The following is an 18,463-nucleotide window of genomic DNA, read 5'->3' on the forward strand; positions in this document are numbered from 1 at the left end:
TGAAGTAAAAAAAGCTTAGGGTTCCAGGTATCAAATGCAAACCCCAATACAAGAGGGTCACAAAGGTATGAGCAATTGGCAAAATGAGGACAAGGGGGCTGGGGATTATAGCTCAGTTGGTAATGCTTGCCTTGCATGCACAAGGCCCTGAATTCACTCACAAGCACTACAAAAAAAAAAAAAAAAAAAAGAGGACAAGAACCTAGCAACCTTAACCTAGTAATCTTTGACTGCCAGGAACATGGCAAAGCAAAGAATTGGAAAGCAAAAGTGAAACACAATCCCACAAATTCCCAATTGCCAAAACTGATGCCACAAAGTCATTGTACTGAGCTCACTATACTCATGAATCTCTCAAAGCTTATTTACTCTTGCTTTTCAAGAAAAAGAAAAAAGTATATGTTCCGTCCCCCTTGGTGCTGGGGATTGAACATAGAGGTGCTTAACCACTGAGCCACATCCATAGCACTTTTATTTTTTATTTAGAGACAAGGTCTTGCTAAATTGCTTAGGGCCTTGCTAAGTTGCTGAGGCTGGCCTCAAACTTTTAATCTGCCTGTCTCAGCTTCCCAATCCTAGCCTCTAGGATTAGAGGCATGTGCTACTGTGCCCAGCTTGAGATTTACACTTTTTGTGCAAGCTCAAAAATACACAAAACACCAAGAATAATTTAAAGAACAATTATAATGTGATTATCTATAAAACCACTACTCTGGTCATTGTTGCCAATACCCAGGAAGCCCCCATGTAATGTGCCCTGATCTTGATTCTCTTCCTTTCCCCTAGAGGTAACCACTACCATTATCTTTTTTTAAAAAATTTATATATATATATAATTTTTTTTTGTAGTTGTACACAATAACTTTATTTTATTTAATTTTATGTGGTGCTGAGTATCGAACCCAGGGCCTTGCACGTGTGAGGCAAGCGCTCTACTGCTGAGCCATAACCCCAGTGCCACTACCCTTATTTTTAAATATATATATTTTTAGTTATCATGGACACAATACCTCTACTTTATTTGTTTATTTTTATGTGGTGTCACCTGTCATATAACGAGTGTCCACATAAGTGGAGGTCACATTCTGCATTCTACTGCTCTGTTAGTCTGTCTATCTCTGCCTTAGTAACTCACTTTATGAACTGGTGATAGTTAATATGTATATAAGGTTATCACACAGGACAAACCCTCCCATTCTTCAACAGTACCTTAATTATTTTTGATCCTTTGTACTTTCATTTAAATCTTTTAAAATCTGCTAGTGCAGTTCTTTCAAAAAACAAACAAAAAACAACAACAACAACAAAACACGTCTTGGGATTTTGATGGGAACTGCATTCAATCTATTAATCAATAATGGATGACAATATTGGAAGACAATATTGCATTTTCCAAGGAACCAGTTTAATGTAGTCAAAATTTGGTTTTCCCATGGAAATTGGCTAACTAATAAACCTTTGGTAGTTGGGACTCCACAGTGGGATTTACTATATCTTGCGTTACAAGAAGTACACTTGTTTTTTTTTTTTCTTGTTACAGAACTGGGGACTAAACCCAGTAATGCCCTAAAACTGAGTTACATGCCCATCCTTTAATTTTTTTTTTTTAAATTTAATTTAGAGGTAGGTTCTTGCTAAATTGCTAAGGGCTGGCTTTGAACTTGTGATCTTCCTGCCTTACCCTCCCAAGGAGCTGGGATTACAGGTGTGCACCATGGCACCTGGTTAAGTAATCTTCTTGGACTCCAGGAAGCAGCCTTCTCAAAATAAGCACATTTTTAAACCTATCAAAAATCAGGACATGTTTTTAAACTTACAGCAAGAATGAATAAGACCAACTCTAAAGTTAAAGTTAATGTGTGTGTGTGTGTATATATATATATATATATATATATATATCTGAATAACCAGTGTGATCCTGCAATCTGTACATGTGGAAAAATGAGAATTCATACCCCATTTGAATCAAATGAATCAAATGATATGTCAAGATCATTGTATCGTCTCGAGCAACTAATAAAAAATAAAAATAAAAAATAAAATAAAAAAATAAAGTTAAAGTTAAATTACTTACGTGGCCCTGAGTTAACTGAGTAAGCTGAGCCATGGTAAGCTTCACCTGTCCTTGTTGGGGGCGAGGGGACTGTGGAGTTGGAGCCTGTAGACTTGCAGTTGATGCTCCTTTCTGTCCAGGTGTTGAGGAAGCTGGGCTTGGGGCAGAGATGGCAGTGGAAACAGGCTGACCTCTGATGATCTGAGTCACGACTTGCTGGGGAGTGCCTGTACAAACAGCAAAATATCCTAAACGCTCATGTGCCCTTAGCCTTATTTTGAATTCAAATAACTCAAACACTTCAGAGAAATGTATTCTTTTCAATTTTCAAAGACACTGAGATGCCAACAGCCCAAAGATGCATTCACAGACATAGTCCCACACCCAAAGGACCCACTTGGGTGTCAGTGAGTCTATTTTGGTGGCAACCATTATCTAGTTCCTGCTATCTCTAGTAGAGTGCAAAAAAAATATTTTTTGATAAAAGCCAAAATGACAACAGGGAAGACAAAAGAGAACATGTAAAAATAAGGCACTTATAAGGTTGCCTTTTCTTATATTTCTAAATAAAAGCTTCTTACTTTTTTTTTTTTTTTCTTTTCTGCTGATAGTACTGTTGGGATGTTCTATCACTGAGCTACAACCCAGCCCTTTTTGTTTCTTTTTATTTGTAGACAGGGTCTTGTTCAGTTGCCTGGGCTAGTGTGACCTTTGAGATTCTCCTGCCTCTGCTTCCAGAGTAACTGGAATTACAGGTGTGCACTTGGCTCTAACAGGTATTTTTGGAGAACCAAGATTGCAAGTACCATTATATCCTCAAAACTAGGGCAAAGTACTTAAAGAATGCTTTCATTGTAATTATTCAATAAATGTCCATTGAATGCATTTTAACTGAAATGGCTCTATAGTTTCCTAAAATTTTCTTGTTTAACTTGATGAGACTAGAAGAAAAGGGCAATTGGAATCCCCCCTGCTGTTAAAGGTAATTATGTGGTAGCTAATGACATTTATAGATTCATTACTAACTAGTGAATGATATCAGATTTAAAAAATTTTTATATTTACTTCCTATCTTTTACACACACACACACACACACACACACACTTTTAATATAGCTAAATGACATTTTGTGTTACTGGGTAAACTGTACATGAATCTATTTGGAATTTGGAGGATCATTAATTCAAAGCCAGGCTCAGCAACTTAGCAAGGCCCCAAGTAACTCAGTGAGACTCTGTCTCAAAATAAAAAACAAAAAGGGCTGGGGATGTGGCTCAGTGACTTAAGTGCCCCTGGATTCAATTCCTAGTACAAAAAAAGGGGGGGGGGTTAAAACCCTTCATTACAAATTTCTGTGTGCTTCTGGTGATTTCCTCAGAATAAACTCCGATATATTACTGGGTTCACAGTAGGAACATAATACTGAGTTTTAAGAAAACATTTGCAATTTGATAAATTGTGGTATAAAGGTGTATTAAGAATTGTAATGCAAAAAAATTATGAATGTAATGCACTCCACTATTGTCACATATGTAAGAAATAATAAAAAAAAGAAAGTATATGCAAATTTAAACTCCCACTCCATCTCTGAGTGCTCATCTCTTCAAACCCTAAAATACTTCAGCAATCAGAAGTATCACAGTGCCTGAATTTCCTCAATTACCACAGACATTCAGCATTTTAAACTGTTTCAAGTCATTATGCTTCATTTGTGAACTCCTACTCTCATTACTCTGTCCATTTCTCTACTTTCCCCACTTATTTAATATACATTTTAAAATAATATATTTTTCCCACTTTGCCTTCAATTTTATTTATTTCTAAACCTATAAAAAATTTTAATGTAGCCAAGTAGACTAGGCTTTTTAATTTAGGTGTTTTGTTATTTATTTTTTTCTGTAATTATTACTCTTGAAGTTTTCCTCCATCATGCAGTCTCTCTCACTAGACACATATTCAACGTGTGTTCTTGGTCACGGTGTTATGCTGTGAGACAGAAGTCTATTTCCCATCCCCCAAATATAAGTCAATTATTCTGGCATAATCCACTGACTCAAAAATGACACTTTTGTCATACAGCAAATGTTCATATACAACAACTTTTAAATTATACCTCACTGTGTAGTTTCCTTTTGTATCATGCCACCAACTCTGGTGAACTTATGTTTTAACAACTGGCAATTCAAGTTTTCTTTTATTACTCCTTCTAAACTTTTCTTAGTTTTTCTCATCTATTTACTCCAGAAGAATCAAAAGACACAGTGGTCAAGTGCTTTAAATCTGAAAGCTTTTGGACCTCAACACTATGTCCTTGTGCACTGCTGCTTAAGGAACAATACATGAAAAGTTATCACTTAAGGTAATTACCGGGAACTAATAAATTGTCATCATAAACACAGATAAAAGGATTGGTACTGATGAAGTCTATGAAGCTCATTAATAATCCAATATGTATGTGTTAGTTTTAGATTATCATCAAAATCCAAATTCAAAATTGAATAATTGTAATTAGAACTTGGGAGACTGTGAATCCCATTTTAAGAAAGGCTGGTGTGGTAGTGGGAAGACGGATCGTTAAGTTCCAGTATAATGGAACTTAATTCCTTCTCAGCCTCGCCCAGCCGCTGTCCTCTCTAGGCCTCATCACTTGCCTTCCCTGAATGAATCAGGCCCACTTCTACTCCAAGGCCTTCACATTTGCTGTTCCTTCTGCATGAAACTCTTTCCTGAGACATGTTCTCAGCTCTCTTACTTCTTCAGGTCTTTATTAGAATTTCACCTTCTCAATGAATTCTAATTTTTACCTTTCTCTGGCTGTCTTTTCTAAAATTCAACCCTCCCTGAAAATCACACCCAAATCCCTGCTCTTCAAAATTCCTATCATCCTCCTTTCCATTTTCCAAGGTACTGATTATTTTATTGTTTGTAAAACTGTTTATTATTATATACAATAATATTTTAAACACATATATATATAACATTATGTAATATAATTTATCTGGTTATTATCTATTTTGTATTTTCAATTTCATAAGGACAGTAATTTTGGCTAATTAGTTCATCTTGGTCTGGAATGGTGTCTGACACATAAGCAGTACTAAATATTTGTTGAATGAATAAATTAATATATGGACTTAGAAATCAGACAAATCCAAACTAAGTCCCATCCAGCTTAATAATTTGAGAAATTACTCATTCTCCTGAGCTTGTTTCTTTGTGTACAAAATGGGGATAATATCAGTACCTATTTTATATAAAGAGAATTTATGAATGAAGAAGATATATTCTGGCACAGAAGTAATCAGTACATAAGAGTTGTTATTATTGTCACTACTACTAAGAACCAGTTATGGGGCTGGGGTTGTAGCTCAGTGGTAGAGCACTTGCTAGCACGTGTGAGGCACTGGGTTCGATCCTCAGCACCACATAAAAATAAATAAATAAAATAAAGGTACTGTGTCCATCTACAACTAAAAAAAGAAACAATTATGTCAAGGCAAACTTTGTTAAGGACATTAAATGGGCACTGCACAGCTGAAGAGCAAGGTTGGGCAGTTCATCAAACTCTACCCTCACAGGGCATTTAAGACTTAAGGGAGAAAAATGGTAAAACCCCAGGTATAGGCTGTTTGGAAGCTCTAGATTCACATGTGTGTGTCAGACAAACATGACTGCATCTACAGATGACATCAAGGAGAAACAGTTCAACTGGAAATTTATCAAAATTTTCAGTTTTCTAAGAATTTTACCCTTTAATATCAATTTTATTTTCGTCTTATTTTTTTCTTTTAGTTACCTGCCTGATAGCTATGTTTTAAATCAGAATAGCACTGAATTTCATCAACTATCCCTGAAGCATTAACTGAAATAACAAATTATCCTTTCTTTTCTAGGGTAAATGCTGCTTAGGTGTAGAAGATGGTGTTTTGGGGGGCAGAGAAGGGGGATGCTGGGGAAGAGAAGGTGGCCCATGCCAGGTACACCCTCAACTACTAAGCTATATTTTACTTCTTATTTTGAGACAGTGTCTTGCTAAAACTCCCAGGCTGGGCTTTGAAGTAGCTGGGATTACAGGGATACAACATTATGCTTGGCAGAAGATTGCTTTTTATTTAAAAAACAAAAATAAAAAAACTCTGATCTGTTTAACATTAGAATTGTGCTAAATCTGCAGAACAAATATAAAATATTTTGTGAATCTTTTCTTCTTTTCTTCTATGCCCTGTTATGTTTTATAATAAGAAAATTATTTCCCAACCATTTAAAAGAATTTTTCTCATGAAACCATGTTGTCTAGAATTCCTTTTTGTAGGTAAAATGTAGCAACTTTCCAAATCTCTTCCTTGGACAAGAGATTTTTATTTAATAAGCGTAATATTTAATTACACCATATTATTCAAATAGATTTGGTTCCTAAGTTTGGAGACTGAGAATTCCAGAAGTCTTAACATAAAGATGCCTATTCAGAATTCCCTTTTGATTTAAAAAAGTTTACTTTCATTACACCTTCTCAAACTTCCAAATTCTGTGAACTGGCATTTTCCTTCCAATTCTCAGACTTCCAACAGATCTGTCTGATTTAAATTTTTTTTTCGTTTTTGTTTCTTAATTGTTGGTACTTGTACTTTTATTTCCTCCCTTTTGTTCTCTTTTAATACTTGCTTAGTACATTTTCTTAACTTTTGGTTAAGACTTAAAGGGGTGGTGTGGGGGTGTGTGGGGGTGTGATGGTGGTGTTGCTGGGGTTGAGGCTCAGTAGTAGAGCACTCACCTAGCACGGGTGAGGCACTGGGTTCAATCCTCAGCACCACATAAAAATGAATAAATAAAAAACATAGATGTGCTGTGTCCATCTACAACTAAAATAAAAAAAAAGACTTAAGATGAATTTCAACTGCCTAGAGTAGGTGCTCAAACACTTAATGAATAAATTAAATACGTCTCTGAGTTCAGCTTTGGCATCAAGGCTTAAAGTTGCTTTTGATAATTTATAATTACATAATTGGTATTTCTACAACTTGTTTAGAAAATTTGTTTAGAAACAAATTGTTTAGAAACAAAAGTTACTTACAGGTTTTGAAAATTTTCTAAACAAATAAAGGTTAGTAGATCTTATTATTAACTTCTAGCTTTATTACCAAGAACATGGTCTATACACATTTTACTTTGGGGGATTTATTTGTAACTTAAAATGATTTTTTTTCTACCAAGCAGCTAATAAATATTTAGGAATGCTTTGTGCATTCCTGAAAGCACAAAGGTGGGTGCACATTTGTGGTCTCTTGCTGGTGCCTCCTTGATTTTGAGTAGTTTTGATATACATCCTTCTTTATTCATAAGGAGTCAGGTTACAGTTTGTTGCAATTTTTATCTTTAAGCCAACATAAATTCTTTTGTCTTAATTGGTGTTGTTGTTGTTCTCTTTGTAAACACCGAATATTATGTAGGGCTCTCCTTGTTCATTCCTTCTTTCTTTCTGTGGTCTTTTTATGTCTTTGCAAATCTTTTTATTTTGTAGCTTTTCTGGAAATTTGATTTTAGGTAGTATTTCTCATAAATGTGTAGGTGTGTGTTTTAGTTGTTTTTTACTCCATCTTTATAGACTTTAACTTTTTTTGTTAAAATATTTATTTAATTATAGATTTTCTTAAACTATTTTTTAGTTGTAGTTAGAGACAATACCTTTATTTATTTATTTTTATGTGGTGCTGAGGATTGAACCCAGTGCCTCACACATGCGAGGCAAGCTCTTTACCAGTGAGCTACAGCCCCAGCCCCAGACTTCAACTTGTAATATGGTAGTTTTAAGCCACTGACATTAACTGTGATAAATGAAGATCTAGCACTACCTTTATAATTTGAATTTATGCTGTTTTATGTTTCTTAGCTACTTTCTAGATTGTCTTTTGCCATACAAACTTTAGTGCTTTTTTTTTTTTTTTTTTTTTTACTTCAATGATTTTTAACCTACACAATTCCATAAGTTTCTTTAAGGGCTGGGGATGAGGCTCAAGTGGTAGCGCGCTTGCCTGGCATGCGTGCGGCCCGGGTTCGATCCTCAGCATCACATACAAACAAAGATGTTGTGTCTGCCAAAAACTAAAAAATAAATATTAAAAAATTCTCTCTTTCTCTCTCTCTCTCTCTCAAAAAAAGTTTCTTTAACATTTTTATTGCTTGACAAAGCCCATTTTTTTCCTTAACGGCAAGGCCAAGACTGAAATAATACCCATGATAAATGTATCCCATAATGGATTTGAAATTTAGTATGCTCTGAAGTATTAATTCAAATTGGAATTTTCTAATATGCAGAGTGCCCAATGCAGAGTATTACAGACTTCCTGGACTGGCTGCTTAGATGTAAAATGATAATACCAGATGGATGAATACCTGGCTGTACCATCACAGGTGTTCGAATAATTGCCTTTCCTAGTGTTGACTGTTGGAGTGGTGTTCTAATCACGGTCATACCAGGGCGGATCTGAGGCCCTGTGATTACCTATAAATGACACAAAGGGCAATTAATTAAAAATGTTTTTAAGTTACTAAAGCAGAATGGACTTAGAACACAAGATCTTTAAACACTCTATATTGATAAACATGCCTACAGAAATGAACAGAGGCTCCTGGGACACTGCATTTTCATTTCATTAAGCATTAGAACAAAGACAAAATTTTTAAGGAGAGAAAATTCAATTTAATCCAAATAAAATAACATGAAATCCCTTGCCACTGATACCAAGAACAATCTGCAGACTGAAAGGAAGAAAAGAACCAGCAAGACTCTGCTCTGTAACTACCTCTCACAGGAAAACACCGAGTCCTATTTATCTAAGCTCCAGTCTATAGCTATAACCCAGACAATGTAAGAGTAAGATGAGAAACTAAGGGAGATTAGATTCCAATTTTACTTAATAGACAGAACATTTTCATGTCTGCAAAACTTCAAACCTTTGCTTTACTACTAGAAATAATGTTTCCTATATGTTTTACATAACAGCTGATAACAGAGTACTTACAGTGCCACGGACTATCTGACTATCTTTCTTCCTAGCTCTTAGCTAGGCTGCACAGCACATTTTTTTGACGAGAGGAAGGGAGGTCCAGTTGCTAACTGCTGATTTAAGCAGTTTTCTTTATAAAATCCTAGAAGTAATTCCTATTTTTATCAACTATACTAATGTGCTACTAACAAATATTAAATAGTAACACTTCAAGTATCAGCTTTACTTAAATTCCATAAATGGAATTTTTACAAAAAGTACTTTGTGAAGATGAAAAACAAAGAAAAATCAGCTAGACTCATGTGGGAAGAGGCCACTCTACACCCTTCAATCTGAAACACTTGATGCTTCCAAAGAGAACCATCCCAGGAAGAACTCTTACTTGTGACGTGCTGGTGGTTCCTCCAGAGCCTGAGGTATTAGGCCTAATTGTGACTGTTGCTGTCCTGGGCTGGAATGAAGTAAAGGTTTGCTGACTTGTGCCTGTACTTGATGGAATGATACCCAGTACTTTCTGCTGTACTTGAACAACGCCTTAAAAAAAGATGAAGAAGTTATTAAGGACTTCTCCTTTACAGAAAAGCATTAAAGTGCTGGTTGTTTCTGAGGAGAAACTATGTGTGGCAGGGTTTTATAGTGGGCTACATAAAATGTGAGATCTGAGGACTGAAATCAGTGAAAAGGAAATGAAAAATAATGGCAACAGTATGATCTGGCAAATGTGAATTAAAACTCTTCACATTTCCCTTACCTCCTTGTGTTGCTGGCACATTTACAGCGACAATCTTGCTGTTTGCAGGAAGTGGCAGTTTGGTAATTACTTTTCCTGCCATAGTGACTGGATTGCCTGTAATTTGGAACGTCTGACCTGTGCTGGCAATGGTTGTAGCAGATGTGGCAGCTGTGCTGGTGGCTAATGGGGTATAAGACATTTAATAAGCTTTAGATTTAAAATAACCAGCAACGTAGTGACTTCTAGGAAGGGTACCAATGCATGAAATGTGGCTCATCTTGTATTTTTAATAAAACATTCCTCTCCACTCAAGGTGAACAATGTAGATGTTGCAAGTGAAATAATGTAAGAGAGGAATTTTGCTAATGTAATATTATCTGTAACAAAGCAACTGTTACAGCTTGTTTTTTTAACCAGCCAAAGAAGAAAACAATTTTCTAAAGAAATGTTTCATTTTAGTAGGCAAAGGACTGAAAATGCTTTGTCCTGAATGAAAGCAAAGTTTCATTTCACTATAGCTGCGTACCTGAATTTGACTGGCCTTGCTTAACCCATGTAGCAAAGGTTTGATGGAAATTCTTGTTTTGCTGGAATGTAACTGTAGCTGGAGATCCAACTTTAGTAGTTAATACCATTTTGGTTCCAGTGGTAACTGAGCCACTTATGGGGGCCACCATCACTTTCTGAGCAGGAGAGATGGTGCTGGTAGTACTATTTGTTGGGGAAGTAGTAGAAGCTGCAATGACTGTAGGCTTCTGCTGCTCCAATCGTTTCTAAGAGTCAGGGAGAGAAAACATGAACCAAAATCGTTCTAAATAAAAATTCCTCTCTGCAAGAAGTTCAGCCACAATGTTTCTTACACTAAGAAACTGCACTAAATTTCTAAGATATTTTATTTCTGAAAATATGCCCATGTAAATTTAGCCTTGAATTTAATTTCTGGAAGACAGTTTTTTCATGTCTCTACATTACATATATTTCAAGTACTAAGGAGTTCGTAACAGAAAATAATACATCTTCCAATTTTTCTGGCCTGCACAAATATCCAAATTTTTAGAATAAAAGTAAAGGAGATATGATTAATTTTATTGGAGAAAGGAATACCTTGATACTTAGCAGTGAAATTTGGAGCAAAGAACAAATGATGGGAACTGCAAAAGGTTTCGGTTTTACTATGGTACATTAATTTATCCAATCATACGGAGCATGTTAATATTTAAGATTATTATTCCATTGAAAAATCCTGTAATACAGCATGCTGAAAATTATAAAACAATATTTTCTAAACTTCTTACACTATTCAGTTTAAACAACTTCACATAAAAATACTTCATACTATATACAATATTATAATCTGGTCTTTAAAGAAATAGGATTGAAGATGAACTGTATTACATATTGCTGACATTTTCCAATAACGTAAGTGTACACATGTAAAAACAAGGGATGGAATTTACTGCCAATTTGTGACAGATGTTTTACCTTCATTAACTTATTTAATGCTCCTATCAACCAATAAGGTTGCTCATATTGTGACTTTAAAGATAAGGAAACTGAGATGCAGAGAGGTTGTGTAATTAGTCCAAGGCCACAGAGCTAGTTTGTGATGGAGCTGGGGTGCCAGGCAAGATCAAATTCCAATGATGCACTATATTCTGCTATTGCAAATTGCTCACCTATGACATCACATCCACTCCTGAATCTATTTTGTACACACTCTATACACCTGAATATAATGTGAGATACTTTGCATAGTTTTTCATTCCTTAGAACAAAAGTTTAACTTTGGATACTGAGGAAGTTTGTCTGTCTGAACCAGTCGGTATAAGAAAAAAAAGAAGGCAAAGAAAGTGAATACATTTAATAGTTATTTACTGGAGGTTATGGCCTTCAAAACTGGAAGTATTGGCTATTTGAAAATATGCACTTTACTAAAATTTAAAAATGTAACAAAGTATTACACTGCAGAGATAACAAAAATAAATCCATAAAACAACTAGGCAGTTGCTATGTGAATAGACAACTGATTTTTGGATAAACTTCCTGTGAAGATAACATCTACAGAAACCAAATGTGCTATTTTTTTCAAATTTTAGGTGAAGATAAGAATATACAGTAAATTGAAAGATATGTAAGAATTTGAAAAAAAAGTTTTATAGAAAGTGAGAAAAACAGGGCTGGGTTATGGCTCAGTGACAGAGCACTTGCCTTGCATATGTGAGGCACTGGGTTTGATCCTCAGCACCACATAAAAATAAACAAACAAAATAAAAATATTTTAAAAAAAAGAAAGTGAGAAAACAGGGGCTGGGGGTTGTGGCTCAGTGATAGAGCAATCACCTAGCAAGTGCAAGGCCCTGGGTTTGATTCTCAGCACTACATAAAAATAAATAAATAAAATAAAGGTACTATGTCCATCTACAACTAAAAAAATAAATATTAAAAAAGTGAGAAAACAGAAATTTGAAACACTGATTTATATAATAACTAATTTGAAATAGTTATGTATAACTACGTTAGTAATACTATAGATATACACAGATGTACTTTATGTTCCAAAAGTTTATATATTCAATTTGGCTAAAATTTTAAAGTATCTTCTCAATAGAAATACATACCTTTTCTTAGGGTCTCAAATATTTAGGTGTCTACATTACATTTACTACAGTATGGAAATGCTAAGAAACTACTAGTATAGCTTTATGATTGATAAACTCTTATATAGTCTTACTACTATTTGCTTTTTCATGGACTATAGAAATTTTCCAGGAAAAATTATTTCTGAAAATATTCATGGAATTATAAAGATAATAAAAGAAATTTATTTCAATGCTCTCCAAATACATACACTATTTGCAAAACGATAGCTAGGTGTTATCACAAAGTTCTTTTCTTTTTTGCAGTGTTGGGGGCTCAACCTCCTCTTGTGCATGTGAGGCAAGTACTCTACTGCTGAGCTATATTCCCAACCCCACAGAGTTATTACCACATAATGAAATAAAAATATACATGAGGTCCACACGTATATATGGTTACTGTGCTTTTGGGGTGCATGACTTTATTGCAAAATGTAAATTTCTGTCAGGAGGCAATTTTCCTGGGTAGCCAATCGCTGCTGTCTTAGGGGAGCCTCCACCTTCTGCATACTAACCTTAGCCTGCTGCTCGACTGCTTGTGCCTTTTCTTTCTCCACTCTGCAGGGGGCAAAAAAAGGGGGAGAAATTTAACAGAATCTATGGTATTAGACATCTGGCATCTAATGTTTATGTAATCTGGTGGACCTTCATTTTATACAAAAGCATGGAATTATTTCTATTTTAAAATAAGTGTTTTCCATCCCCACCAAAAATCAATCAATCAATCATTTAAAACAAACAGAAACTAACAATGAATAACACATTAAAAATTAGAAACAGGACCTTAATAAACTATTCACACCACTTGAAATCAAAAGGTAAAATAAAATTAATGGGAATATATTAAATAAGCTATTAAAATCGTGGTTCTTTAATTCTGAAGTAACAAAACCCTCAAATATCTGTGGAAGTAGTAACCATTTCTTTACCTCTCAGCAAATGCCCTGATTTCCCATAGTTCCAACTCTTCTTCTGCAACCCAGGTTTCAATAATAACAGGGCCAGTTTGTTTGGGTGTTTCTGGTCTCTTTGGTCGCAATGCACTTGATCGAAGGCCTTTCCGCTGAGGGGTAGGTGTTTCTGTGGAAAAGAAATCAGAATATTTTCAGTAATATAGCTTCTAAAATTAGAGAACTTCTGGCATAACCTCTCATATCATGAAAAGCAGTGGTTGGCAAACATTTTTCTTCTTAAAGGGCCAGATGGTATAAATACTTAAGAATATGCAGGGCCAGATGGTTTCTGTTGCAATTACTCGACTTTGCCTTTGTATCATGATAGGAGCCAAAGCCAATGCATAACTAAGTATGGCTGGGCTCCAATCAAATTTCACTTCAAAAGTGGGTGGTACGACAAGCAGGTGGCGCAAACCTATAATTCCGGTAGCTGAGGAAGCTGAGACAGAAGGATCACAAGTTCAAGTCAAGCCTTAGCAACTTAGCAAGGCCCTAAGCAACTCAGAACTGTCTCAAAATAAAAAGTTAAAGGGAGGAAGGGGTTGGGGCTGGGGGTGGAAGACGTAGCTCAGTGGTAAATTGCCCCTGGATTAAATTCCCTCCCACCACCCCAAAAGTGGGCAATCCAATCTTCTACCAAACCTTTTCCCTATGCTTGGAATTCCATTCCGAGTCCCCTCCCACATCTCACTAAACCAAATTATCTTTCAAACACCAATATGAATACAACTTCCTTCAAAAATCTAGTATGTTCCTCTCACACTTGGGGTCGGTTCCCTGGCCATAGACAACAATGGCAACATGTATGTCTGTGTGTCTGCATCACAGAACTGAGAAGGGGGATTCACTATATTTACCCAACATAAAGGAGAAATCTGAATCTATTAAGAATAGATAAATTAGGGCTGGGGTTGTGGCTCAGTGGTAGAGCGCTTGCCTAGCATGCGTGAGGCACTGGATTCAATCTCAGCACCACTGGAAAAAAAAAAACAAAAAACAATGGTATTGTGTCTAGCTACAACCAAAAAAAAAAAAAAAAAAAGATGCACCAGGACATGGTGGTGCAGGCCTATAATCTCAGCGAAGAAAAAGAATTCAAAGCCAGCCTCAGCAACTTAGGTGAGACACTGCCTCAAAATAAGAAAAATTAAGACTGGGAATGCAGTTCAGTTGTAAAGCACCCCAGGTTCAACCCCAGTACCAAAATCAAATCAGAGCTTCTAATGATAACATTTTAAACAATAAAACGGAGAAGGGGGCTGAGGTTATGGCTCAGTGGTAGAGTGCTTGTCTCGAGTGTGTGAGAAACTGGATTTGATCCTCAGAAGTACATAAAGACAAACAAATGAAATAAAGGTGTTGTGTAACAACAATATAAAACAGGAAGGATAAACACTGAAACTTTTCACATGTTCAGAGCCAGAGAAGCAGTATAATCAATCACAGGGGAGCAACAGAAAGAAACTGAAACAGCAGGAGGTTCTGGACTATACAAAGTGATATAGGACAAAGAAAAGGGAACTGCACTGGAGGATGGGGTCTAGGTGATGGAGGACCTGTCAGGAACGTCTCCTATCTGCAGCTCTATCTGTTTCTGTGCCGGGATAATGCTGTTTTAATTATGGTAATATTTCATTATCTACCAGGACAGGTGCCACTTTGTCGGTGTTCTTTCAAAAACACCATTCTTGTCATTTTGGTGACCAAGATAAAGTCTTCAATTTAATCAATTTTCAAAAATGTGTGCACAAGAATAGAATTAATTTTTATAAAATAAGTTTCAACCTAAAGACATTTTCTTTTCATAAATTTCTTAACAGATTTTTCCTAAATATATTTCTTGTTCATACAGAATTACTGACTTTTCTCTACTTATACATCTATAATCTGGACCATCCATTAATCTTTCTTATTTGCAGCACATTAGCACATAATGTTGACACATGATTTTTTTCTTTGCTTCCTTGAGAATAGGGGGCAGATCTCCTATTCATTTTCCACACAGTATCTCTTATGGAAGTCTGAATGAATTTTGAGTAAATAGCCTTTTAAATTATTTCTATACTGCACACTGGAATATTTTGCAATAACTTTAACCTCTGAGCCCATAAACCTTTACATTAGACTCTGTTCAAGATGCCAGGACCCAGATGACCCAGACAGAATGGTAGCTCCCTTCCTGGAGCTAATGGTCTGACATAAAGCCACATCCCTTATCTTCATGACTAGAGATATTATTATGGCACTTTGAACCTTACCTGTGCCTGCACAATACCTGTAGACATGAATGTGTGCCTAATGGAATTCTGATGTGTGTCTTGGGGTGGAGTGGGAGCTTTTTTGAAAGCTGAATAGTTAAGGAAATAATTACTATCAAATTTCATAAAAGATATGGTTAACTGGTCAGTAACAAATGGATGGAAGTTCTTTTATTCCTTACCTTTTGGTGCTTCTGGAACTCCAATGGGGCAAATGATTTTCCTGATACAATATTCAGAACGAATACCATAAGGACCAACATCTCGCCTCTTAATTATTTCTGTTGTTGTGATTTCCGTTTCAGATGTTTCTATGGTGATTTAATTCATACAGTATTAATAACCACCTAGAAAACTCAAGAGACCAAAGAGGTACATCTGGTACTTTTAAAAACAGACATCTATGGAATAAACTTTCAGAAACATTTGATTAATTACTGACTACAGCATCACTCCTAGACTGCAGTAATACTAAGATTCATCTACACAGAGAATTTTTATATACTTTTGGGTATAGCTTAATGATGGGTGGTAATGCTCAGTCAGCATAATAAAAACACTAGAACCAAACCAACAAGCACAGGGTCCAGAAGTTTCAGTTTAAATGACTTATACTCTACAATAATAAATATCATTTTTAAATTAGAATGGTTCACCTATGATGACTCACCTTATAATATGACCTTTCCTCCTGGCCCCTGGGATTTTATGACAGGTGCCATAAAATCTGTATTTTTATAAATAACAGAGATGCTTAAAATTCAGTGAATGGTCAAGTGATTTTATCTTTTGAACTTAAGTAAACCCCTTTACCTGTCCGTGTAGTCCCTCCTCCTGGAGGTGCCTTGGCTGCCATGTCATCCCATCTCAAACTGGCCCACAGTAACCGTAACATCAGGCTCACTCCTGCTAAGGACTTAACAGTCTGAAGTCTATACCTGCAAGAACAACCCAAGTAAAACTACATATATACACATACACACACCAACAACACAAACACTCCCCTCTCTCTACAAACTGAAGGATTGTGGGTTTTGTCCTTATTATGACTTTAGTATTTATAATGTGGTTTTATAAGACTGTGGCATTACATGTCCCTTAAAAGAAGAACTTTTGTTCCAAGGAATAACATGTATCCAACAATTTAAAATGCCATATAATTATGTAAAGAGGACATGGCATGTTTCATTGGAAGGTCGACATATCAATGATTTATGAAGATTTCATAAATTAATTCCAAAATGTTAGAAAAAGTATGAAGAGCAAATAGAGAAAAATCAGTAACTCTTACTAAATGTAACAGAGAAGTTTTGAAGGATAAAATCGTGACTAATTAGATTTTTGTTGAAACAAAAATATTGAATTTATTCACATTTTCTCAAAAAAGCAAAACAAAAGTAAAAACCCTTTGAAAAATCTAGTAAGACCTTTCCAAATAGAAAGAAAATTTTGTATCCAAATAGTGATTCTTCAGAACATAAAGTACAGTATGATGAATACTCCAAATGCTAATAACATTTTAACAAAGTTAGTATAGTTTGGGGACCCCACAAAAAATAAAACATCATTAGAAAAAGAACAAAACATATTAGTTACTAATCAGAAGAAAAAGGAATCTACATCCATACTTTCTCCTAAACATTGTGTATGGTGTTGTTGAAAATTTTTAACACAAAAGACATATTTCAAAATGAAATTACAACTGCAATGAATATCATGCCCTAAAATGCAGTTTACCATAAAATGCTTTAATGCAATCCTGCATTAAATTCTTCATTCAATTCTCCATCAGGATCTCTAGATAATGTAATAGTCTTTGAACATTTTCACACTATGTAAATAAATATATTGGTTGACTGCAGTGTACAGGAAGCCTATAAAATGAAAATAATTTCCTCCCACTAACAGAGGTAGACAGTAAATCTTCAGACAACTTAGCATTTGAAAAGGCAATATTTTCTACTGTTATCATTAGTTGGAAAAACAAACAATGTAAGAACGGGAAAGTTCTACAGCTTTCTAATTTCCCATCTCTGCGTGCAGATCCCATTATTTTTTCAACTTCTTACCATTCTGTGAATCTTTTTTTTTTTTTGGGGGGGTGGTTACTATGGATTGAATCGGGGGTACTCGACCACTGAGCCACATCCCCAGCATTTTTTTGTATTTTTATTTAGAGACAGGGTCTTACTGAGTTACTTAGTGCCTCGCCATTGCTGAGGTTGGCTTTGAACCTACAATCCTCCTGTCTCAGCCTTACCCTGTGAGTCTTCTAAGCTGGACAGATCTTCCCTTCCTTAAATCATGAGGGGAATGTTAGCTAGTGCAGGGATGTTCTGAGAGGGGGAAAGTGTCTGTCACTTTCAGACCATACCCTATAAAAATCTCTGAGGAACTATGCTCTCATGGAAGAAAGCAAATGAACACTTTTATGGGAAGAAAAGTTCACACTTATTCTCTTTCTTTCCCCACTAGCTTTCTATGGCCAAATAATAACTTCAAAGCATCCCTATTTTAAAATGGCTTTAACATCAGGAGAGAAACACACCTCGTGGATCATCAGCCTGCTTGTTCAATCGCTCATTCAAAAAATAGCTGACAGAGCTCAGCTCTGTGGCAGAGCACTTGCTTAACCCATGCCAGGTCCTGGGTTTGATGCCCAGAATGAAAAAATAAATAAAAGTAAAAAGGTTGAGTGCCTTCTAGGTGTTGGACTATGTGAAAGGAACTGTTGACACAGAAATGAATTCTAATCTGTCCCTGTGTTCTCAGGAGCTGTAGAGAGGAAGTATAAGGGAGGGACATCTGACTGGGTTCAGTCA

At 35.6% G+C, this 18,463-nt stretch overlaps 1 protein-coding gene across 5 annotated transcripts in view; it reads right to left on the reverse strand.

Moving 5' to 3' along the window:
• Nucleotides 1-18,463, reverse strand: part of Bptf (bromodomain PHD finger transcription factor) — a 134,668-nt gene that overhangs the window by 23,644 nt on the left and 92,561 nt on the right. For 4 of the 5 annotated variants that reach the window (XM_026402231.2, XM_077800460.1, XM_026402230.2 and 1 more), the window contains exons 14-21: nt 16,455-16,579; nt 15,824-15,952; nt 13,357-13,507; nt 12,943-12,985; nt 10,318-10,564; nt 9,441-9,592; nt 8,445-8,553; nt 2,075-2,280 (exon numbers count right to left, since the gene is read on the reverse strand). In XM_026402231.2, the coding sequence (XP_026258016.2) occupies nt 2,075-2,280; nt 8,445-8,553; nt 9,441-9,592; nt 10,318-10,564; nt 12,943-12,985; nt 13,357-13,507; nt 15,824-15,952; nt 16,455-16,579 (1,162 nt within the window). Of the gene's footprint in view, nt 1-2,074; nt 2,281-8,444; nt 8,554-9,440; nt 9,593-9,809; nt 9,972-10,317; nt 10,565-12,942; nt 12,986-13,356; nt 13,508-15,823; nt 15,953-16,454; nt 16,580-18,463 lie in introns of all 5 variants that reach the window. The other variant, XM_077800461.1, reaches the window with a different exon arrangement.

Source organism: Urocitellus parryii, chromosome 7, assembly GCF_045843805.1.
Source record: "Urocitellus parryii isolate mUroPar1 chromosome 7, mUroPar1.hap1, whole genome shotgun sequence".
NCBI classification, from domain to species: Eukaryota; Metazoa; Chordata; class Mammalia; order Rodentia; family Sciuridae; genus Urocitellus; species Urocitellus parryii.